Below are 22,733 nucleotides of genomic sequence, written 5' to 3' on the forward strand. Positions count from 1 at the left end.
GTCTAGTAATGAACAATGTCTGCAAGTAGCATGGGGTAAATGGAAACATTGACAGGTAGCTAAAAGTAAATGACTGGCAGTTTAGATATTCAACATACAGTCATGTAAAAAACTAAGCACACCAACACTGCTTCAGTAAGATTAAAAATTGGAAAGTTGCAGCCAGGTGCTGCTGATCAAATGCATTTGATTAAATGATCATCAAGTCCAAGAGCTACATCTCAGACTCTTAACATGCTAACTAAGGCCTTTAATGTTAAACTTCACAACAGTACAATTAGAAAAAGACTGAATAAGTATGGCTTGTTTGGAAGGAATGATAGGAGAGACCCTCATCTCTCTAAAAAAAATAATATGGAAGCATGGCTTAGGTTTGCAAAGTTGGACAGATGAGACCACAGTGGAGATGTTTGGCCATAATGCAGCAGCACCTCCGGCACAAACACCACTGCCCACTGTCAAGCACGGTGGAGGAGAGGTGATGATTTGGGTTTATTTTGCAGCCACACGAAAAGAAGTATTCTAGAGTCAAATCTGAAGTCTGTCCGACAGCTAAAGCTTGGCCAAAAACTGGGTCAAATGTGACAAAAAGCCAAAGCAGCAAATCTACAATCGAATGGCTGAAAAAGGAAAGAATCAAGGCGCTCCAATGGCCAAAAGTCCAGACTCAAACCGACTAAAGTGCTGCAGTAAGACCTTCAAAGAACTGTGAATAAATGAATGCACACAACCCTGAATGAACTGAAGCAGCATTATAAAAAAAAGAGTGGACTTAAATTCCTCCACAACAATCTGAGCAACTAATTAAAACCATACAGAAAATCATTACATTCGTTCTACAAGCTACTGAATCATGAGATGTACCTAGAATATCACAGAACTGTATAGAGTCTAGTGAAAACTATTTATTTATAAAAGTACAGCCAGCGTTTAAAATTGCTGAGTATAAGTAAAGTTTAACTGTTGAAAATGTTAGACTGATAATAATCAGCTGCTAAATAGAATAAAGGTCGATTAATAGAACAGTGGAAGTAAAAATAACTGATGAAAGCTAATGGCTGAAAAGACGGTACTCATTGATAAACAGCTAACGCAGTTTATCGTAAATGATTAATGGCAGACTGATGCGATTGCTCAGAGTAAATGGCAAGCTAAAAGGAGTCCAGGTCAGGTTTAAAGTCTGTCTTACAGGGCAGAACAGAACTGACAGAAACCAATGTATTAAAGTCAATGACTGTATATAAACTATAAATAAAAAATAGTGCTGCCTCCTCACAGAAGTTCAGCTCACCTACAGACATCTATAATATTCACAACCACTGGAGGGCAGTGTAAACACCTGTTACTTTTATCCACAGCGGGATCGCTTTTCTTTCATTTATAACTCTATTAACTCCTTATCTCTAGTTTTCTTCCATTTCCCCTTCCTGATAACCACAAGACCACAAATAACACTTAAATACGTCCAATCTTTAGCTCACTCCGACCACAGAAACTTCAGTACTATTACATAAAGGGCATGTCTCAGCTGATTTCTCAGGCCACCTCGTGACTATAAACACTGTATTAAGAGACGGATGGGGAATAAACAAGGTCTTTTTGTTCTGCGGCAACCACCTTAAATGACAGGGAGTAAGAGGGTTACACTGTGGTAGGCAGCGACTCAGTGCTGCTTTGGTGCACAACGTACACATGGCATGCAGACACACGCGTATGCACAAGCTTGCATACACATGCTGTTTGCAACTAAACATGAATAAAGAGCCAGTGAGAGCGACTCAGGTTGTTTAAGAGGGTTTTGGAGTTTGGACAACATTCTTTGGGAATTCCACAAGCTCTGGGAGCTTAAAGGCACAAACAGCCTTCAATAGCTGCCTTTCATCCTTTCCTCCGAGCCATTCCCTGCTTAGCAATGACCGCAACAAAGACTAGAACAAAACTGAAAGCATCAACCTTATACTCTGTTTTCATTTAGGCTGTATGATGTGGGTGTTGCAAAGCACTTTGAGACAGCTATTCTGTTTAAGAGTCATGTAGATAAACCTAAGTATTGTAAAACAACTTGTGATATATTTTATTACTCAAGTATTTCTTCTTAAATTGAAACCAACCAGCAATCAAGTCACAGTTGCAGAGCTGACATTATTTGAGCCACCCGAAGAAAGCCACAGCTACATTAGTTGGGGTAATATCTCTTATCATCGCTGTCCAATGAAAAACATGTGCTTCGGATTTTGGTTTGGATAAAGATATCTTGATTGATGAGTTTAGCTTCTTAAGTTTGGATTGAGCTTTTCTTTGGACATCACTCTTAAAAATGCACAAATTTAATGGGCAGACACAGAAGGCATTAAATCTGTCAAACTCAGCACTGTGCATGAGTCATGGAGTCATGATTACTCATCTTTTTTGTTCTTTTTTGTGTGTATATAAAAAAAAGAAACAAAATATGTATATAGATACGTATAGATACAGATATATAGATATGTATAGATACAGACATATATTTGAATCTATGAAATATGACAAAGATAACTTCCACAGTTTCAGTTTGACACATATTTTCTGTTTCCGTTTGAGTAATTTCTCAACAGGAAGGTGGTTCCCAAAAACCTCTTAGCCAAATACTTTGGCTATCTTGGTGTAATGTGTAGTGTGACCTTAAAAAAAAAAAAGAGGAAACACCATTCTTAAGGAAGCCTAAACAGTAAGAAAAACCTGAGGTATGTCCAGTTACACAAGAACTGGACTGAAAGTCAGGGGCAACAAAAGACCTCTGACTATCCATTAAGGAACATGGAGAAGTATTATTGAAGACTACAGAAAAGGAAATGAAGGGAAACTCAAGACTTTTAAACAGTACTGCAAAAGCCTGGATCACACACAGATAAGCATGGCTGTGTATACCTTGATATGCGAGGCATTTATGTAGCCTGTGTTGTTCTCCTTGTTGGGTACAAGCTCAACTCGATTCTCCTCATAAGGAACAACATCACGGAAACGGTTGCGCTCTGCATTTTCGGGCAGAGTTGCTGTTGTGAGAATACAGTCTGCCCTCTTCTTGGGCACCTGCTCATACTCTGTAAAGACCCGCTCTTCTTCTAGCTTCAACTCCAAGGTCTTACACTAGAGAGAGAGAGGGAGAGAAAAAGTAGAGGGTGTTTATTATTCAGAAGTCTCTCTTTCAGTCCCCAAAAAGGCACTCATTCATTTACATCACACCCCGACAAAGGCATTCGAATCCAACACTGTTATCGTATAACACTCACGTTTTTAAATTCTCCTCAGTCTCCTCATGATGCTCACAAGTATTCATACTGAATCAATATAGTCAGGAAAGAGCCGAATACGCAGCAGCAGTGGTGTTTATTAGGCCAGTCATGTCTGAGAGGCCAGAATCTCTTTCTGTCTCTCTTTCTCTGTCTGGCTCGCTCTCTCTCAGGTCACATTCTTAACATACCAGCAGGCCCAGAGGCGATAAGCACTACCGTGCCACACGTTCCACAGCCCACTTAGGGTTTGCCCCCATTAGCTTAGCAACAGTTGGGACAAAGACTGGGATTCACACCTCCACGCTCAAAAGGGAGCCAAACACACTGGGGATCTACTTGGGCAGTGGAATTCATTAAAATGATGTGATTAATAGAGACTGTGAGTTTTGGTGTGACGATGACCAAACAAACTTTTTGGGGAGATTTAAAGCTTTTATGATTATTCGGTTTAAATAAGCTTAAATAAGACCTAATCCTGAACATCAACTCTGGTATGTTATTCTTGATATCAGTTCTTTAAATACTCGTTTTAGTAATTGTGATTTTTTTTTAAGAGCTTAAAAAGCCTTTTCTATCTTTAATATGATAAGTTTCCAATTACATACATGTCAGTAAATCCCAAAGGTTTTGGGTAAAGTAAATGTAGTAATAAAGTAGCAACAAAACAGATGAGTAAAATGAATTCCCAGCAGCATATTTTTTAAAGGTTGTCTGTAAATTAGCAGGACTTTTTTACTATATGTTACAAAATATACAGAATAATACAAAGTTACAGTCATGAAACCCTTAAACTTTAACCATAATAATGTATATGTTGTACAAAAAGCAAGCATCCTACCCTTTCATCAGTAGCCGCCTTGGCGCCTTCCTCCCCTGGACTCTCGGGGACAGGCATCCGGGCGACGTAGAGCCCGTTGAGTGCGGCCATCATCAGCGGCCTCTTCATGGAGTCCACAGACATCTTCTGTCTCTCCAGCGTCTTCAAGAGAGAGAAAAATCCTGTTGTCATGCTTACAGGCACCAGCAGGTTTGCAAGACTGACTGACCTGCCATTGCACAAGTACAGTGTTCACGCAGATGTGCATGAGCAGTAGTGGGTGGGGAGAATTTCCCGTGCATGTGCATAAACTGCCCGTACCAATCCCCTTGTAATAAGTCCAAAGGTGAGAAACAGGAAGCCCACTACACAAAGCCTATTAAGAAAGAGTTCTTATCCATCTGGTTGCCTTCATCCTCGTTTGTCCTTCTTACATGTTATTAATTGTTTCATCTTTGTTTATTCCCACCTACCTCTTCAGCTTCTGTTTGATTACAACACACCCTCTGTCATCCTGACTCTCTTTCTCGCTTCCAAACACTGACCCACATTGCACCGTCTCCTTCCTCGAAGGATTACCTCTCCTAATCTCTAATGCTATTAAACCTCCAGGACAGCGCCGCCCTTCCCCTTTCCACCTTCTTGATCCCCCATGGGGCAGTCAAAACAACAGCTTGGGGGTCATAAGGGGTACCCTCTATGCATAAGATAAAGCAGCTGGCATAAAAGGGCTTTAGCAGCTTTGGACAGCAGTGAGAAGAAAACATTCTTTAAGTTTTATTGGCTAAAATCACACACACCTGCAATCACAGACAGACAGGTTTATCTCTAGGAGGCAATTATTTATGACTGGACTGGTGCTGGGTCAGATGTTTGCATATTAACAGAAGGCCCACCGACACAAAAACACCCAACTCGAAGAATAATCGGAAGGCTTAGTAAGGCTTTTAGCTGCCTCGGGGAATTCAGAGTCCAGTGCTGCCCTTTTAGGTGCTGAACTCCAGATTACTGCTAATCAGGAGCTTTGAAACTAGTGAGCAGACAACAGACTGTAATATTTAAAACTATACCAGTACAATGGCTTCAGAGGTGTCAGGCACTGACATTATATTTAATAATTTCATGCTAAACATTTTTATTCCATATGGAAAGGTAATAGAAAAAAATTGTGAATGTTATAAACATAGATAAAATTTAACATCATATGTTGCATTGTATTATTAAGTTAAAAAAAAGTATTATTAAACAGAAAATCTTTTGCATGGTATTATTATATTTAAGTAAAAATGTGTTAAATTGTATTATTGAGTAAATGTGTTATATTGTAATATTAAGTAATAAATGCATTACATTGCTTTACGTAAAAACATCGTTACACTGTGTTAAAATGTAGAAATGTGTTAGTTCTAAAATTTGAGGGAACGGCTGTGAAGATGTAGAATGAGTGAGTATCTTACCCTTTGAGCGATTTCCCTCTCCACTATGCTGTCTTCCAAGGAAAACATCTCTGATACTGGCCTCTCTTTGACCGGCTCCTTCCTCACCCTCTCCTTAACACTGGTCAAGTCTGGTTCTGAAATGGATGGACCTAAAACTGCTCCATTCACAACACTCTGATCCCCCCGGGTCAGTGTCCCACCACCACCACCCCCAGGCCCACTAACACCCTGGCTCTGTCCAGTCTTTAAGGCGCAGCCATGGCCTTGGTCCACTGGTCCCTGGTTGCCCTGTGGTCCTTGATTATGGTTGGTATGGTGGGTGTTGTTGTGATTGTGAGTGTGGGTGCGAGCTTGAGCATTGCTTGCAGGTCTAGGAGGGCCCGGATATTCTGGAGGGGGTTTATTGGGAAGTTTGGCCAGAGCAGCCTGGAGCTGTGCACTGATGCTAATGTTCTCGTTGAGACCTGGAATTTGAACGTCCAGGTCAGGCCGCTCCTCTTCTTCCTCTTCCTCTTCTTCACTTTCACTGCTGTGTATGAGCATGGTAGCATTAGAAAGAGTCTTTTGGTGCTGATAAGTCACTGCCTCGGGTGCATTCTTGGCAGGCTTCATGGGCAACTCTTTTGGCTGCTGAGTTGGAGGCTGAGGCTGAGGTTGCGGCTGAGGTTGTGACTGAGAGTTTTGAGGCTGGGGCTGTGGAATGGACTGAGGCTGAGATGGCATCACAGGTTCTCTCAGAGTATTCCGCCGATGAAGAGGAGCATTCATTCCTTTCATCATAAGGCCTTCCATCGCTCCTCTCATGCTGCTTATAACCTCCATGCTGTGTCTCTTGCCCAGCGTGGACCGGTGCTTAGCAGCTGCAGTTAATGGTTCACTGACCTCCTGCAGGGACTGGTGCACCACAGCTGAGCTGTCGGGCTGGAAGGTTTTGACTGACAGCTGCACCATGCGGGTAACCAGTTCTGGACTACTGCCGCCAATGCGATGCCGATGGCTCGCTAGGTCTGGCGTGCTGGTGGCTGGGCGAAAAGAGCTGGAAGGGTAAGGTGGAGGGGGCCGCGACATGTGGTTCCTCAGCATGTTGGCTGTAGCTGCATAGTTTCCAATGTTGTTCCCCTGTTGTTTGGTATTTGCCAGCTCGGGTGTGCTGACTGTATGGGAGATGGAGCTTCCTCCACCTCCACCGCTGCTGCTGCCTCCACTTTCGTTAACATGGGGTGAATGGCATGGACCCTGGCTGTTGGCTGGTCCTCCCTGATGAGGGCCATGGGACACCGGCTTACTATATGTGATCTGCAAGATGAACAGTCACAAACAGATGCATTGAACTAGGAAGCTAATTACAATTAATTAAATAATAATCTCAGAGCATCCTAACCCTTACCTGTGGTGTATACGGAGCAGGGCTGGGTGCCACACCATGATAAGGGCCCCTCTCTCGCATCTCTGGCTGGCTGTACACTAGAGGCTCAGGCTGCCTGTAGGCACAGGCATTGCTGATGTTGAGACTGCGTAGCGACTGGCTGTGAAGGTCATGGTGAGCAGGGAGCATGCACCGCTTCTGCCGCATGACAGCATCGTACTCAGGCGTGGGCCGATAGGATGGTGCAATGATGGCACTGTGACGGTGGCTGGGGATGTAGTCAGGCCGCATGAGCTCACTGCCAGGGATGCTGAGGTTGGAGGACATGGGCGAGGGTGGGACAAAATTCTGGGAACGATTGAGGGAGCTCAGGCTGGGGCTGCTGTACATGCTTCCGTTTGGCACGTTACCGTTTCGGTAGGTAAAGTCCACTGTACAGCGATCCAGGCTGCTCTCTGACTTGTAATACGGGTCATCGTGGAAGATACTGTCTGCACAGCAAAGGAGGCATGGAAAAATGTGTAAAGAGGATCACAAGAAAATCTGAGCTGCAAACATTTTTAAGCAATTTGTGCACTAAAGCTAAACTTAATCAAACAAAGATTTTATCGATCTTTGAAGTTCTATGACTGTTCAAATACTTGGTACCTCAGTATTTCATATAAAAACTTAAAAGAACACACGCTTTGCACAATGAACCGTGTTGGAGCTTGAAAGAAAGAAAATCAAAAAGGAACATTGACAAATTTAAAGAAAAAAAATGAAGGGAGACCAAATGTTCCTGTAATCTTGCCAGTGGTATGGTGAAGGTGGTACTGGGGGTTTTCCAGTCTTGCAGTTTAACTGTCTAAGCTGTTATAAACAAGCTGAAATAAACACCCTTTGTGGCATCCCGAAGGTGGGAAAAATGATCACTGCTGTTTTGTTGGTTTCACAGCTGCACCAACCACCACAGAAAAATATGTCATGTTATTCCTTCCCGCTGAGCAGAGCGCTCTCCCGTGTGAAACTATCCCATGTTCACAAGGAGAAGGAAGACAAGCATAATCTCTGTCCGCACAATCGGAGTATGATGCCTGAGGTCACACTCGAGACCGATCCCACGCCCACACGCAGTAGCACACCCAGAATGTTTTTCCACTCGCTCGCTTTTTATTGTCAAGCTGACATGAGTGAAGTTCTTCGGATTATAAGGCAGGCTGAGTGTGTGAACACGTCAATGAAAGAGTGAAGCATAAATGAGGTCACTGCTCTGCACCCCAAACGTTGGGCTCTAATTGGCTGGGAGACTGTTAAAATGCGAATGGGCTGTGAGTCACACGCCTGATGGGAAAGACACAATTAGGAGGACTGTTGTTTTGAGTTATTGTCAGGGAGGCAAAAATCTTAAATCACACTGTGGTTAAAGCAGGGGGAGGAAAGCCACTCTAAAACAGTAACACCTACCTTGAGAGCTCTGTGTGTCTTGATAATGGTCTCCAAACTGGGAATGCACTGACTGGAAGTTACAGGACTGTGGCCGTGGCTAAATGAAGAAATTGTAAAACGGTTATAAAGTGTGACATTGTAAGATCTCCTGATCCTCAAAGTGATATTTCAGTTTCTTTACATCACACATGAAACCATCACTTTACTTCTCTGTCTTAACACATCAATCACAATGGCTGACTGTGACCAAGCCAGATTGAAGCTAGTGCTGCGCATCTGTCATTGGACAAAGTTTGCGGTACTCCAGACAGTCATCTGAGCACTCCAGTGGTCTGACTGAACATCTATTGTGCCACATTTAGCCTCACCATTGTCTGGCTAGCAGGGAGGGAGACGCAGAAATCACAGCCTTCGCTGTCGCACCGGAAATCAGAGCAAGCAACACCCTTTCTAACTTTCCAACAACACCCACCACACCACCAACGCATGCTAAAACCAAGGCTCCATGGCACAATTAAGAGCTTATAGAATAGAAGGAAAACGCCAGAACTCTCAAAAAAATGCTTCTTTATATTTATTAAAGGGCAAAAAGATGCATGTTTCAGTAATAAACTGCCATCAGCACAATATAAGACAAACAACAATCACAATAAAAATCAGTGTGAAATTCCAATTTCCAACAATCAGAAAGCAGAGCTCTAACTGCATGATGAAAAACATCTGCATAGAAAACCATGCCAAAAGTAGCAGACATGCGCTATGAACTTAACAGTAGTTCTTCATTTGAGCCTTCCGGGCTTTCTGTTTGTAGTGCATGAATCCAGTAGTATTCCCTTTATAGCAACAATCTTTCGATCGACGTCTCTTTTAAGAAGAGGTATCATTTCACATTGGATTCATGCACTACATACAGAAAGCCCTGAAGGCTGGAATTAGAAACTACTCCTAAGCTGTTTTTTGTTTTGTTTTGGGGGATTACATGCTTCTTTTGTGTGATATTTCATATACAGCCTTTTCACATATATATATAGTATGTTTCTAAGTGGTTTTGCTATTGTGTAGAATGCTTTCCAGTATTGGAATCTACCTGGTGGCAACTTATTGTGGAAATGTACACATTTGTACACAAGTATTTACACAAGTATTTGTTCTGATGGTGTCACAGTGTTCTCTTTTTCCCCTTAAACTCTTTCCTCATGAAGATGACATTAAATGACCACCCTAGTACCCTTAATTGATGGGCTTTGACACCTCAGTGGTTTGATGACCAATGCAACAGTTTCGAGGGTAGCTGCATAGGCATAGATCACTCTCATAAACCTGTGATACAAACCCATTCATTTTGCTCTGGACCTGAATATGACAGAAACATCTCAGAGTTACTCCTAATAGGCTTTCAGAGGGTAAAGAGTTAAAGTTTTGGAGTGGAAGGCACTATTAGTCTGTATGTCTGTATTCTGGACGATTAAGAGCTTCCCTGAGTGGGAGAGCGGATCAGGTTGCTAATTGTGGACGTTTCTGTGTTCCCCCTCTGTCCTCCATTCTCGTCCCTTTTATATTGACCAGAGGCAATATTAAATAGCTGTATCAAATCACTTCAAAACATACAAATGCTTGTCAACATACCAGAGACAGGCGATGAGTCCAGGTGGGTCTCCTCCTCATTGGTGCAGGTGAGTGAGTGGGCCTACAAAGAAACAGACACATTATGTGACAAATTAGTATTTTATTAAATGCACCCAGGTCATGTACTATAAGCTCAGTGAATGCTACACAGTCTTTTATAGCATATGTTTTGTTGGGGTTTTTTTGTATAACCTTCAACAGGTTGTTGAAATACCCATTAAAAAAATAAATGACAGACAATTGATATCTTCGTGTTTTAATGGCCTTCAGCTGGCCTCTCTGTGTGGCCTTGAAACTCACTCTGCACATATCTTGTTCTGTTTGTAGAATTTGTGTCTGGCTGTGAAAAGGCGGGCGATGTACTTGGCCATTTCCATATCCTCCTGCAGACACAAACAGAGAAAAAAATTAATAATAACACCGAAAATTTAAGGTGAACAGAAAATGAGTATTTCTGTGAAGTCAAGAATCAACTCTCCCCAGTTCGTTTGTCCCTCTGCAGGTATTTTGTGGACGCATACTTTTCCTGCATGTTTAACCACCCACTATAAACCTCTGTGTCTGCAGACACAACACTCACCATGTGAAAGACGATGGTGTCGTCTCTGCTCGTTATCTCCACTGTGATGGCTGACTTGTTGTGTGCAATGGTACCAATGTCCTTCCACCTTTATAACACACAGATGCAAACAAATGTTTTAAAAAAGGAACAACGGTTCCTCATGAGTACAGGAAATTATGACAATTCTTTCTTTCTTTTTTGAAAGGAGAAACTTACTTGTGGAGCATGATGGATCTGCCATTTCTGTGTTTAACAAACACTCCAATGAAAGACACACCGATGAATATGTCATTGGTATAGTTGTCCTGTGGAAGAAAGTATTACACAAGAACTCATTTAAAATCTCTCAAAGGATACTGATTGAGAGGTTGAGGGTGATGTAATGTATCTACCTTAGCTGGAAAGCTCTCCTGGCCAAACCCATCCAGTTTTTCTACCTCCTTGATGTACAGCACTTCTGCTTCAGCGGCCTGCATTCGACTGGAAATCACAGAATGGTACCAAGAATCTTATTGTTTCTATTTTACTTTGTCTTGGTGATACATGCATATATGTGCATACAGTATACAAAGTAGCTAACAGTACCAGTGACTCTTGTGCTCCTCAGCAACTTTCTGGGTCCACTCTTCTAGCGCCTCTTCTCCATTACGCCAGTTCTGAGAGAAAATACATTATTCAGCAAATAAGAGCAATGCAGAAGAAAGCTGTGGAAAAGCAACCTATGACTATAGGTTCAAGTGAACATCATATTGTTGGGAATGTTTAAAAAAAATAATAATAATGCTCCATAATTTAATATTTTGTTTCTATTTGGTAATCAGTTCATATTAATTCATCCCATCCTCCAACTCAAATTCTTCTTTATTCTTTTTGCTTTTTGCCTGTCAGTCAGGTATGCAGAGGGAGGAGGTACACAGATGTCACAGGAATGTGTGCCTTCAGGCAGCACATACACAGAAAAACACACAAACACAGACTTTCTCTGCCTCTCTCTCACACACACACACACAAACACTGCTAGTATTTGAACGGTAAAGGCTCGAGGACTCACCACTGGGAAAAGCACGTACTCCCTGAGGAAGTCCTGAGACAGGAATTGAGTGAAGTCTCCAAAGTCAGCTAAAAATTACAAACACAGATGTTCACATTTATTTACACAAAAACAATGAATTTCATTTTTACACTGTAATGCGCAGCCTTTACACTATAAACTGACTGTGAGTTTGTTATTGTGTTTGATATTGTTCAATTGAGGTGGCATGATGGTGCAAGGGTTAGCGCCACCTCACAGCGAGAAGGTTCTGGGTTCGCAGGTCAGCTGGGAACTTGTAACAGAGGGAGGAGAACAGGTCATCTACTAATAGGGAGGATGGTGGTTTGATCCCTAGCACTGGCTCAGTATCCTTGGGCAAGATACTGAACTGATGCATTAATCAGAACGTGCCAATTCTCAGTTCTGAGTGGTCAAGTAGAGTAGAAAAAAGGAATCGGTACAGTCCAATATGGACTCACTGTGTTCATCCTGCAATGCTTCTTGCGTGGGTTCTCAATGGGTATCCTGGTTGGCCTTTCTCTTCGATCTATACAGTTTCCCTAATAAGAAAAAAACTACTGATTTAAAAATAAAATAAATTTATGTTATGAAGGTGCTAACCCAATAGGACAAAAAGTCGGGATGAATACAGACTTTCCAGTTAAAACTAAGGCAATTTCATTTGTCCAAATACCTATTATATTCTGCTAGCTCGCTTTGCAAAATTACTCCTCAAGACTAGAAAAGCAAATGCTTAACATTAGAAAAAAGTCTGTTTTAGCTCAACTGTCATCTCAACTCAACTGCATCCACAATGGTCAAAGCAATGCAGGTTTCATCCATGTAGATGCTTTGTCATGCTGTTGTCATGGTTACCCAGGGGAAATCACATGAAGCTACCTGCAGCAAATGTGCTCTTCAGGCCGTGGACATGTCCATTGAGTCGTAAAGTGTCTCTGAGTGTTTCTTGTTTTATTAGATGGAAATATTTCTGAACTTGTGTACTGTGCAATACTATTAAAGATAACAAAAACAAATATCTACATAACAGAAACAAAACCACCTGCACAATCTCTATAACATGTACAGTTCTCCTGATATTGCTTGTACTAAGTACCTAAAAGCTTTCTGCTGTTTGCCGGGCAAAAGGAGGTCTAGCACAGGATCCTCACCTCCCGACAGATAAGAGCCTTCCTGATGCTGCTACAGCTAACCTTGGAGCAGCTGATAAGCAAGCTGTCTGTTTACATTCCCCTGGGACACAGACAGCACCCAGGAACTGAAAGGATGGAGCGAGGGTGGGTGTGTGTGTATGTGCATGTGTTAGGACTGATACCATAGGAACTCAAGTGGACTGGGTTCTCCCTGCGGTATGCAGCCATACAAGGTAGTGAAGTCAAGATGACCTGAGAAAGTGTGAGTTTGTGCTCACTCTCACTTGCTGTCTGTCTCTCATTGGGAGACTTGTTCGTGTAGTCTTACCTTGTACTGCCAGGCCAGCGAGCCTGATCCCCTGCTCTACAGAGCACTGTAGACGTCCATCCAACACCTCCTTCTTTACCTGCAGGTAATACTGATACCTACAGAAAAAAACAGGAAAGGAAGGTAAAAAAACACACAACAGGGATAAAAAGATACCTAGACCGTGTTAAGTAAAATTTTTAATTTGCATTGATTTATGATTTATTTATCTCCATAGGGATTTTAATAATGAGCCATTATGTTGTAACCATCCAAAGTAGACTTACTTTAAGCTAAATACAAAATGGTATGTACTCCTATTGAAACCACACGACTATATAATGTCAGTTTTGTTACATATGCGATCGTTGACAAAACTCGACACATAAAGCTAAACTGAAACAGCAACATCAAAGGCGCTGTTACCATGGGAATCTTTAAACCTGCGAACATCAGGTCGAGAAACCACCTGAACACTGATTGCAGTCGGGGAAAAAGGTCTGTACATGATCGTAGCAATGCAAACCGGAAAACGGAGCATGTTAAACTTCAAAATAAAAGCTGTGTTTCAGCACTGTACCCAACACATATCAAAATGCGCAACTTTTGATTTGAAAGTCTCCATTTCTGCTGTGTGCTGCACATTTCCCTATTTTGCTATCACTTGGAAAGTAGTTGGGAAGTGTTTGCAGACAACTCAACGTCTTTAATGCAAACTATAAACAACCACCGTATTCTGCTAGCAATCAGGCCTAGGCCTGTGTGACTGCAGGCTTATTCACTTGGCTGCATAGTCACATGTTCAAAATAGAAGACAAGTTAACTTTACATGATTGGCAGTCACTTGACTGCAAAATCCAACATAAGGATTTTCTGAAATATCAGTGGAGCAAATGAATGGGAAATTCACTTCTAGAGCCCTTGGAAAAAAAATAAGAGTGGTCACTTTTGAGCTCAATACCTTCATGTGGAAGCTTTAAATCTAGGAAAAACTAAATTGAGACCATAAAAATCATTTGGAAAAATTATACTGGTCACAGACCAAGTGAAAATTATGATCTTTTTCTCACAGATTTCTAAACTGGGAGTGACCCCATGTTATTTTATGGTAAATAGCAAACTGACTGTAAGCACGGTAAAACTGCCATACCTGCTAAAAAGTAAGCATGCTTGCTTTTAGCTCAAAGCCTTGCAGAGTTGCTAGAAAGCATACAGACCATAACTTTTTAAAATCAGACTGCATCTGTATGCATTTTATAGCCAAACTGCACAAAACACTGACTAAGTGGGTGGCAGCATTGGCACTGTTGTTCGCTTTCAAAAACCCTTTTTTTTTCATATAAGCCACAGTGTCTCCAAACACCACTTATATAAAATTGAGTTGGAAAACATGATGGGTTCCAGTTTGACACATTTGTCCAAAGAAAGTAAGAGGAGCTGTGCTCAAGGCTCTGCACATTAGCAACTGAAAGATGGCCAACATCTGCTGAGACACCACAGAGATGTATTCCTCTGCTTCTGGTCTGTGCAACTGAAAGTATGTGTCAAGAAAGTATTGGCAACAGCATTAGCTGCTCAAAACAATATCAGTAAGCCTGTTGCTGAAGTGAGGAATGAGTGAATCACCTCTATTTGAAACAGCAGTGAGTCATTTTTGACTTGAGTGGAATGCCAAATGTATGCCAATGGGGCTGCACAACATGATTTTATAAAAGGCATGTTACACGGGGCTGACGCAACTAACTCGGGGTTTAATCTTCAGCAGGAGCAACATAAGCTTGACAAAAGTGGACCATTATAATTGCAGTGCAAATGTGAGGCAAACTGGGAGTCATTTCACCGTGGTTTTAGGCAGTGGTAGCTTTGCCAAGCGTAAGCTGATATGATGACACAGCTCAGATTGCGTTCACAAAATGTGGTAAAAGTCCCAAAACCGAGAGGCTGAAATACACCAAGCTCCTAAAGTTTCTGTGCTCCTTTTGTCCACTTTTAGTCGTGGTCCAGCTGGATGTTTGTCTTTTGAAGAATGGAGTGGCCACACAAGAGGAAAGAGAGAACTGTCAGGGTGACCAGGCTCAGCCGCATAAAAACTCACACGCCGTTTCCTGTTGGCTGCCATGGCGACCACAGACAGAGTGTAAGCTGTGAGACACCTTTTCTGATGTGCACACACACACACAGTCAGAAAGAGTATGCAAGTCCATGCCAGAGTAACCAAACATCTATGTGGAAACCACTAAGTTACATGCTTAGTCATTCACCCACTTTTCTTCTTCACAAGTTTTAGTTCATTTTCTTTGAAAAACTTGGTTTCACTCCTCGCCTGCACATTAGCTCCCACCTATCTTTTTATTCACCCCCCAGTTTCATTTTCATGCCCGCCATTATCTCCTCACATATTTCATGATTCATATTCTCTTTGGCATTCTTTTCCCCACTTCTTCCTTCTTTTTTGAGCTCCTCTCAGCATACTCCTGGGCCTATAATCTGACCCCGCCCTCCTCCCTCACCCTGTCATTACACCCGTTGGCTAAGCTGCCATTCCGTTCCCGTGGCAACCCTCTAATTAGCCAACCCCAACCACAGTGGCTGCAGCGAGAGGCGGAGTCTGATGCGGTTTAGAGGGGAGGAGCCAAGCGGGACACAAAACCCTTCAAATGATTGTGGACTTTGCTTTTAAAAACTCTCTATGTTTTCCCAGCAATCGCTGTATGGGGTCTGGAGGAACGCTGAGGTCAACAGAGGTTGGCTCTCATTCTGAGGTTCAATGGTAACAACATGATGGTGTTTATACATACGCGAAGCCAGCAGTGGTGAGGCGGACAGTAAACTGTTGAAATAACTCTGAACAAGTGGAAGCGTGACAGTAAAAGTCTCAGAGCATCCCTCATGGGAGAGTCCACTTTACACAGAACAGCCACAAACACAGCCACATCTTATGGAGCTGTAATTTCCTGTATTTTTGGCTTCTGGCCTTGAAATCAAACCTCTACAGGTTGACAAAAACTGACCCCAAAATTAGTTACCCTTTATGCAGAGGTAAGCTTCTAACTACCAAGTGCAGTTTTTTGTAACTGATTAAGTCAGATTAAGGGAATTATTAAAATCAAATGGCTTTTAATCTTTTAAGAGTGTAACAGTGACAATAAGCACAATAATATTTTTTGCCATGTATTAAAATTCGGAACCGTTTATTCATTAACCTCTTAAGCCCCAAGCCTACCTGATCTCCTGCCTTTTGCCCCCGTATCAGGGGGCGTTGGGGCTTCAGAGGTTAATAAGCCTACAGAGAGTCTAAGAAGTGTAGAGACTGACCCGTTTTATGATTACAACCTGATTCTGCACAAATAATAAAACCCATACGAGTCATACAGCACTTTTCATTAATCACAGTCTTATGCTTGTGGTTATTACAGTATGGTTATTCTAGAAAGAGCACATCCTTCCAGTGTTTTGAGACCAACCACAATTGGACAGATGAGGCATCTCCAGCATTTTCTGGAAGCTCTTCACTCAAAGTGGCAAAGGCTTTTACGCCATGTGTCTTGGCTTTTTAAGGAGGGGTTTGGATTTTCCAGTTTTCAAAGATAGAAAACTACTGGTACATTTCTAAAAGTACATTAGAGAAGTTGGGGGGGCGGGGGCTTTTGGTGTATCCAACGCATATCCAAGCCAAGATGCCGTGTCACTCTTTAAGAATGCAGATTAATTTTAAAAAGCTAATAAAAAGCTTCGGTGTATTCAAAGGATAGCCAGTGATTTCCAGGTTTCATTTCCACTGATGTCTTCCATCCTAATCTACAACCTGCTTAAACATGATTGTAGTCTGGGTTTTAATGACCAAACAGATAAGAAGAACCAGAAGGCTTCCACAAATCTTGTTCCTTGCCTATAGAGTTTGCATATTCATATACAAACATCTGCCTTTAGGTCACTTTATGAGTTTGTCTCATCAGTCCTAACTAGCTTAAATCTGCATATTTTGACAGCTGTATTTTTTTTCACTGTTTTTCATTTTCATGCTTCAGTGCTTTTAAATCTTCTGACTCAAGTATGGCATGAAATCAAATTCCTCATTAATAGCCCCGGGTGCATTTTCATCTGCAGAGCTGAAAATGTTGCTTTGAAATAAAACCTGAAATGAACTGCAGCAAAACCATCAGACAGCAAGTACTAAGAAACTATGTTAATGACCCAGGTTGTGGCATTTCAAGAGGGTTTTTAAACAAATTTGAAATAGTCATCTTTATTAAAATAAATACAACAGTCCTCAAATGTTACTATTTTGTAGGCACTGTCTTTGAATGGCAGTTAACTGTTAGCTAAATTACAAAATAAAACATGCAAAACTCACCACAAAATGATTTTAGAATCAGATCCAGAAACTTCCAAGGTTACCAAACAAGTATAAAATGTAGGAGCTTCAATAAAGAGTTAAAACACTCAACTGCATTTAATGATACCAGTTTTTAAATAGGGGATTAAACTACTGCTGAAATTGTAGTAAAAGGGAGCAAATTTGTGGTAAAATCAGCTCATTGTGTTTTCATAGAACAAGACAAACATCACATAAAATTGCTAGCAGGAGAAAAACATTTTATGACGTTCAAGACTTGCATGCTTGCACATACTTGTGCACAAAGAAACCCTTATTGTAGCACGCACCTGGCATGTATGTCAGAATGACATCACAATGCTGTAACAGCAGGTGAATATACATAGATGGACATGAGGTAGCGCTTTCCTTACTAGGGCTTTTCATGGGACTTCCACTATGGCAGAGTGCTCTGCTGGCAGTCCAGGCAGCCTCGCAGGCACAAAGAGCCCTTTATATGCCCACGCATGTTCAAACCCTGCTCAAGACATGCTGCCAGATGTCCAAGCAGTCTGGACAACAGGCCTGAGAGCATATGCGCATGTTTGCATGCATGAATGTGAGTATGTGTGTACATATGTTTCAGCCCCTCCTCAATCTCGACCACCTCTGGTGGTGGTAAGGTGACCACCCCCTCAGCCCCCAGGATGCGTCTAGACGATTTGTGTGGGAGGCAGGAGAATATCACTTTGAAATGTGTTGAATCAGCAAGGGGCACCACCGAGTACAGCTGTGTGTGTGTGTGTGTGTGTGTGTGTGTGTGTGTGTGTGTGTGTGTGTGTGTACTGGTGATAACTAGCTGAACAAAGCTAGGATTTCAAGGCTATTGGTGCTGTTAGCCTTAGGGGCTGCTACGGCCAGCTGGCCATGCTCCAGTCAACGGCTCTTCGTTCAGGTTCCTCATTTTCAGTCTGCGAGCCAGCTTTTCTCTCCTTTCTATCAGAAACATACAAGTAGCAGAAGGCTTTAACCTCCTCACTCTATGCAAGAGTGTAAGATGTGTTTTTGTTGACAACAGGTAAAAGTGCTCTATTTACAAGTGAGTTGTACAGTATATCTGTAACTGCTGCCTAGTAACTGTACTGTTGACATCCACGTCATTTAAGGATAATATATAAAAATTAATGCTCATGGGGAATTTAACAAGAGTAAATCAAAGATAATTATCACCAATTTAGTATCTGACTAAGTGTGAAATATTTTAATTGTTTAGTGAGATCGCAGAGAGCTGTAACCAAAATCTATTGGGTTCAACCTTCATTCCAAGTGAAAGTGGACACATATGAAGAAATGCCCCCAACGTATTAAAATAAATATATATATCCGACAACAATTTGGATAGACGCCTAGAAAAACATTATAACAGCTATGGACATATTTCATCACACAAGCACAAAGAGTCTGTGTTTTTACAAACTGAAGTAGGAGTGACCAAACATTTAAATATTATGACTATAGGGTATATTGGAGAACTCTGCATGGTGAATTTGTAAGTATATACAGTAATGGATGCAGAGACCCCAGCTTCCCCTGCTCTGACTCATTTTTGCCGCTGCAGAGAAAGGAAGCGAGGGAGGAAGAAACAGATGACTCTACGGATGGGAAGAGCGGGAGATCCAATATCAGGCTACATATCAGCCAAATACTGAACATCAAAGCCCTGACCACACCATACATTACCTTCTCAGAAGAGATAACGTCTCATTTCTACTTGTTCTTTTTTAATGTTTTCGTATTGCTAAATTGCTGTTAAAATGCACCAAAATGCATCACATCTTACCTTAGTGAATGTGAAAGAGTTAGCATGCATTCAAAATAATAACCTTTTTTGCCCTTTAATTTAACTTTTCTCAATAATGGTTTTGGGAAATAAAACTAATTCAAAGCACCAACACCTAAAATGCCAGATCTACTCTGTCTCACACGGTTTTCCCAAACAAACAGACTTTACCACATGGATACATAAATATGTAAAAGGTCTTGCGATAAATACACACAGGCAGACAGCTCAAACCACATAAATAACAAGGCTCAAACGTGAGCTGAGTTCTGCTGCCAAGCTTTTACTTTCTCTGCCCCCACTTGTTCTTCCTCTTTGCCTTTGTCATTCTCCCGCCCACCTCACCCTCATCAGACCAGGTGTGTAGAAGCAATGACAGGGATGTGCCTTCCTGGATCTGATCCCGATCAACCTTCAGACAATAAATGTCGTGTATTTTTTTAAAAAGGGAGCTGTGACTGTGCCTATTCCCATGCTGACTGGCTGATTTCTCAAAGGACAGAGCGATTTGAATTTAGTAAAACCCATCATAAGGCGTATTGGATAATAAAGATGTTTTGAGAGTTGAGGAGATCGTTTACAGCTCGATATATATATATTAGGGGTGCAACGATACTCGTATCGATATTGAACCGTTCATAGAGTGCTTTCGGTTCGGTATGCATATGTATCGAACAATACAAAATTTGTAATTTATTTTATCAACTTTCCTTCTGACGATGCTGTCTGTGTTGAGCGCTCAGTGAATCTGCGTTCGACTACTCCGCCTAGGCTGCACTGTCGAGCGCAGATCCACTGAGCGTTCAACACAGACAGCATCGTCAAAAGGAAGAGCTCAGGGCAAGCTAGCGAGACAGAAGTTAAGCTCTCCTTGCAACATGGCAAATTGAACCTCCCCCACCCTCATTCAGATCTGGCGTTTGGAATTACTTTGGTTTTCATGTGACGTATGACCCTGAAGGTAAGCGCATCATGGACTAAAGTAAAACAGTATGTTGGATGTGCCACGCAATGCTCAATTACATGGGTGGGAACTAGTGTGTTAGAGCAGTTAGCTCGTTAACGTGTTGGCCGTCTAGCCCCATGCAGGGGTAGCTCGTTAACGGAGATTTGCCATGTTGTGGCGTTAACGTCATTTCAACGAGATTAACGCTGACAGCACTAGTGGGAACACAACGAATATGACTGCACATTTACGCAGACATCATCCTAGTGCAAAGACAAGTGGAAGCAGACAAAAACAACAAGCATGCATGCTACAAACTTTACCCGAGTCATTTAGACAGCCGTTAGCACATGATTCTCCTTATGGGGACCTGATATGTTTAATATTGTGGCGAGCTCAGACAACGAGGAGACGGAGGTATCGTTTGGTCTTGCTTCCGGTGAGCTAGCCAGGGAGCACAGCCGTTTATTGACATCTGCAGAAGAACACTGCCGCTAGCTAACTGCTCAGCGCGGCAACCGCACAGCAACAACAACAACAACACACAGGGCGCCCTCTGACCCCGGAAGGACACACCGTCGCAGCGAGAGGGTGTCACCCGTCACTATGGCAACATAATGGCGATCGTGGCTCAAGAGTTGGGAGTTCGCCTTGTAATCGGAAGGTTGCCGGTTCGAGCCCCGGCTTGGACAGTCTCGGTTGTTGTGTCCTTGGGCAAGACACTTCACCCGTTGCCTACTGGTGGTGGTCAGAGGGCCCGGTGGCGCCAGTGTCCGGCAGCCTCGCCTCTGTCAGTGCGCCCCAGGGTGGCTGTGGCTACATTGTAGCTTGCCATCACCAGTGTGTGAATGTGTGTGTGAATGGGTGGATGACAGGTTGTGTAAAGCGCTTTGGGGTCCTTAGGGACTAGAAAAGCGCTATACAAATACAGCCCATTTACCATTTACCATAAACAAAACATAACTGTACAAACAGAACCCCGAACAGCCCTGACCCGCTACATAGCCCCCCACCTAAGGGGTCAGTCGTCCCCGACGACCCCATTGCCCCACACAAAGTCCTGCAAATGTCCAGGTGCCTTCTTTTGGCGCACCGGCCGGTCACGACCGGCGGGGGAAAAGTCACTCGGGTCAGAACATGGGGTGCCACCATCATCCCACTTCTGACACCAATGTGGCGAGCTCAGACAACGAGGAGAAGGAGGTGTCGTTTGGTCTTGCTTCCCGTGAGCTAGCCAGGGAGCACAGCCGTTTATTGACATCTGCAGAAGAACACTGCCGCTAGCTAACTGCTCAGCGCGGCAACCGCACAGCAACAACAACAACAACACACAGGGCGCCCTCTGACCCCGGAAGGACACACCGTCGCAGCGAGAGGGCGTCACCCGTCACTATGGCAACATAAACAAAACATAACTGTACAAACAGAACCCCGAACAGCCCTGACCCGCTACAATATGCTGCTGAGAATATAGCCCAGAAGAAGCGTATAGTATAGCTTTTATTTTGGAAAGAGCCATTTCTCTGTAATAAACTCTCTTTTCCAAAGATGAGTGATTCCTCAATCAGATACAGGGCTTGCAAAATCGCTAGCCCGACGTCCCGGGGCTAGCGATTTTTCCAGTCGGGTTACCAAAATCTATCTCTGCTCTGCCCGTCGGGCTATTGTAGGAAGGAAAAATATATGTCAATGCTTTTGCATTCTTTCGGAAATGTAGCTGGGTAATTATGTCATTGGCATCGGTGAGCCACTGTCAATATGTGACATATTGAAATCGCGTTTGAATTTGTGCTTGTTTTTTGCTTTCACTTTGCAATCGCGCGAACTGTGTATAGAGAGCGACAGTACTGATTGGTGAGTGATGATAATTTGCGCACCAATTCCTCTGACATCGTCTTATCAATCATTAGCTTACTATGCAAACATGACAAGTGAAATCTCCCGCAGCAAGCTTAAACATGTGAGAGGTTGATCGCGCAGAGAATCGCTGACCGTTATGTGTGTGTGTGTGTAAAAGCAGCAGGATATATATTTTAGTTCTGCTGAGCCAAATAAGACAGGTCAGGGTGAAGAAGTGACAGCCAAAGAAAAGCTTACCACAAAACGGAAAAGTTATGACAAATCAGACTATAAGGCAAAAAGAAAGTGCAGCTTTATGGTTTCATGGACAAAAGAATTTCTGTGGCTGCAATATGACGAGCTATATAACCGGGACTGCACATAAGTGGTCCGCAGGTGCGCATTCGCTGTCAAAATAAAATAAAAAAACGCGCACAAGATATGAAGTTGCAACGCGTGTTTGCATACATAAGATTTTCTGGAGGAGAACAGACATTTGTTTAAAACTCTTAAAGATGTCGAAGAAGCTCCTTTAAGCAATTACTTTGGTGTTCCTCCACCTCCAAAGAAATGTCAGGAGTCCGAACCACAAAAGAAGCACGTATTCTCAGAAAAGTGGTTGCAGGAGGTGAGCTGGCTTCAAACAAATGATGAACGCACAGAGATGTGGTGCGGAATGTGCCGTGAAAATCCCACTCTAGCGGACAAAAACAGTGCTTTTTATATGGACGCAAACGCGCGTTGCAACTTCTTATCTGGTGCGCGTCTTTTATTTTGACAGCGAATGCG

General features: G+C 42.5%; 1 protein-coding gene across 1 annotated transcript in view; it reads right to left on the reverse strand.

Moving 5' to 3' along the window:
- The window catches only part of LOC146691839 (tyrosine-protein phosphatase non-receptor type 14-like), a 45,075-nt gene that overhangs the window by 2,171 nt on the left and 20,171 nt on the right, over positions 1-22,733 (reverse strand). The window contains exons 4-16 of the mRNA XM_085431831.1: positions 13,026-13,123; positions 11,562-11,629; positions 11,096-11,166; positions 10,903-10,990; positions 10,727-10,815; positions 10,529-10,616; positions 10,249-10,331; positions 9,949-10,009; positions 8,341-8,419; positions 6,916-7,385; positions 5,547-6,824; positions 4,111-4,251; positions 2,908-3,126 (exon numbers count right to left, since the gene is read on the reverse strand). Of these exons, the coding sequence (XP_085287957.1) occupies positions 2,908-3,126; positions 4,111-4,251; positions 5,547-6,824; positions 6,916-7,385; positions 8,341-8,419; positions 9,949-10,009; positions 10,249-10,331; positions 10,529-10,616; positions 10,727-10,815; positions 10,903-10,990; positions 11,096-11,166; positions 11,562-11,629; positions 13,026-13,123 (2,833 nt within the window). The remainder of the gene's footprint in view (positions 1-2,907; positions 3,127-4,110; positions 4,252-5,546; positions 6,825-6,915; positions 7,386-8,340; positions 8,420-9,948; positions 10,010-10,248; positions 10,332-10,528; positions 10,617-10,726; positions 10,816-10,902; positions 10,991-11,095; positions 11,167-11,561; positions 11,630-13,025; positions 13,124-22,733) is intronic.

The sequence above is a fragment of the Copadichromis virginalis genome, linkage group LG15, assembly GCF_057382275.1.
Source record: "Copadichromis virginalis isolate Kocher_CV1m ecotype Utaka linkage group LG15, C_Virginalis_male_GT1.1, whole genome shotgun sequence".
Taxonomy (NCBI): domain Eukaryota; kingdom Metazoa; phylum Chordata; class Actinopteri; order Cichliformes; family Cichlidae; genus Copadichromis; species Copadichromis virginalis.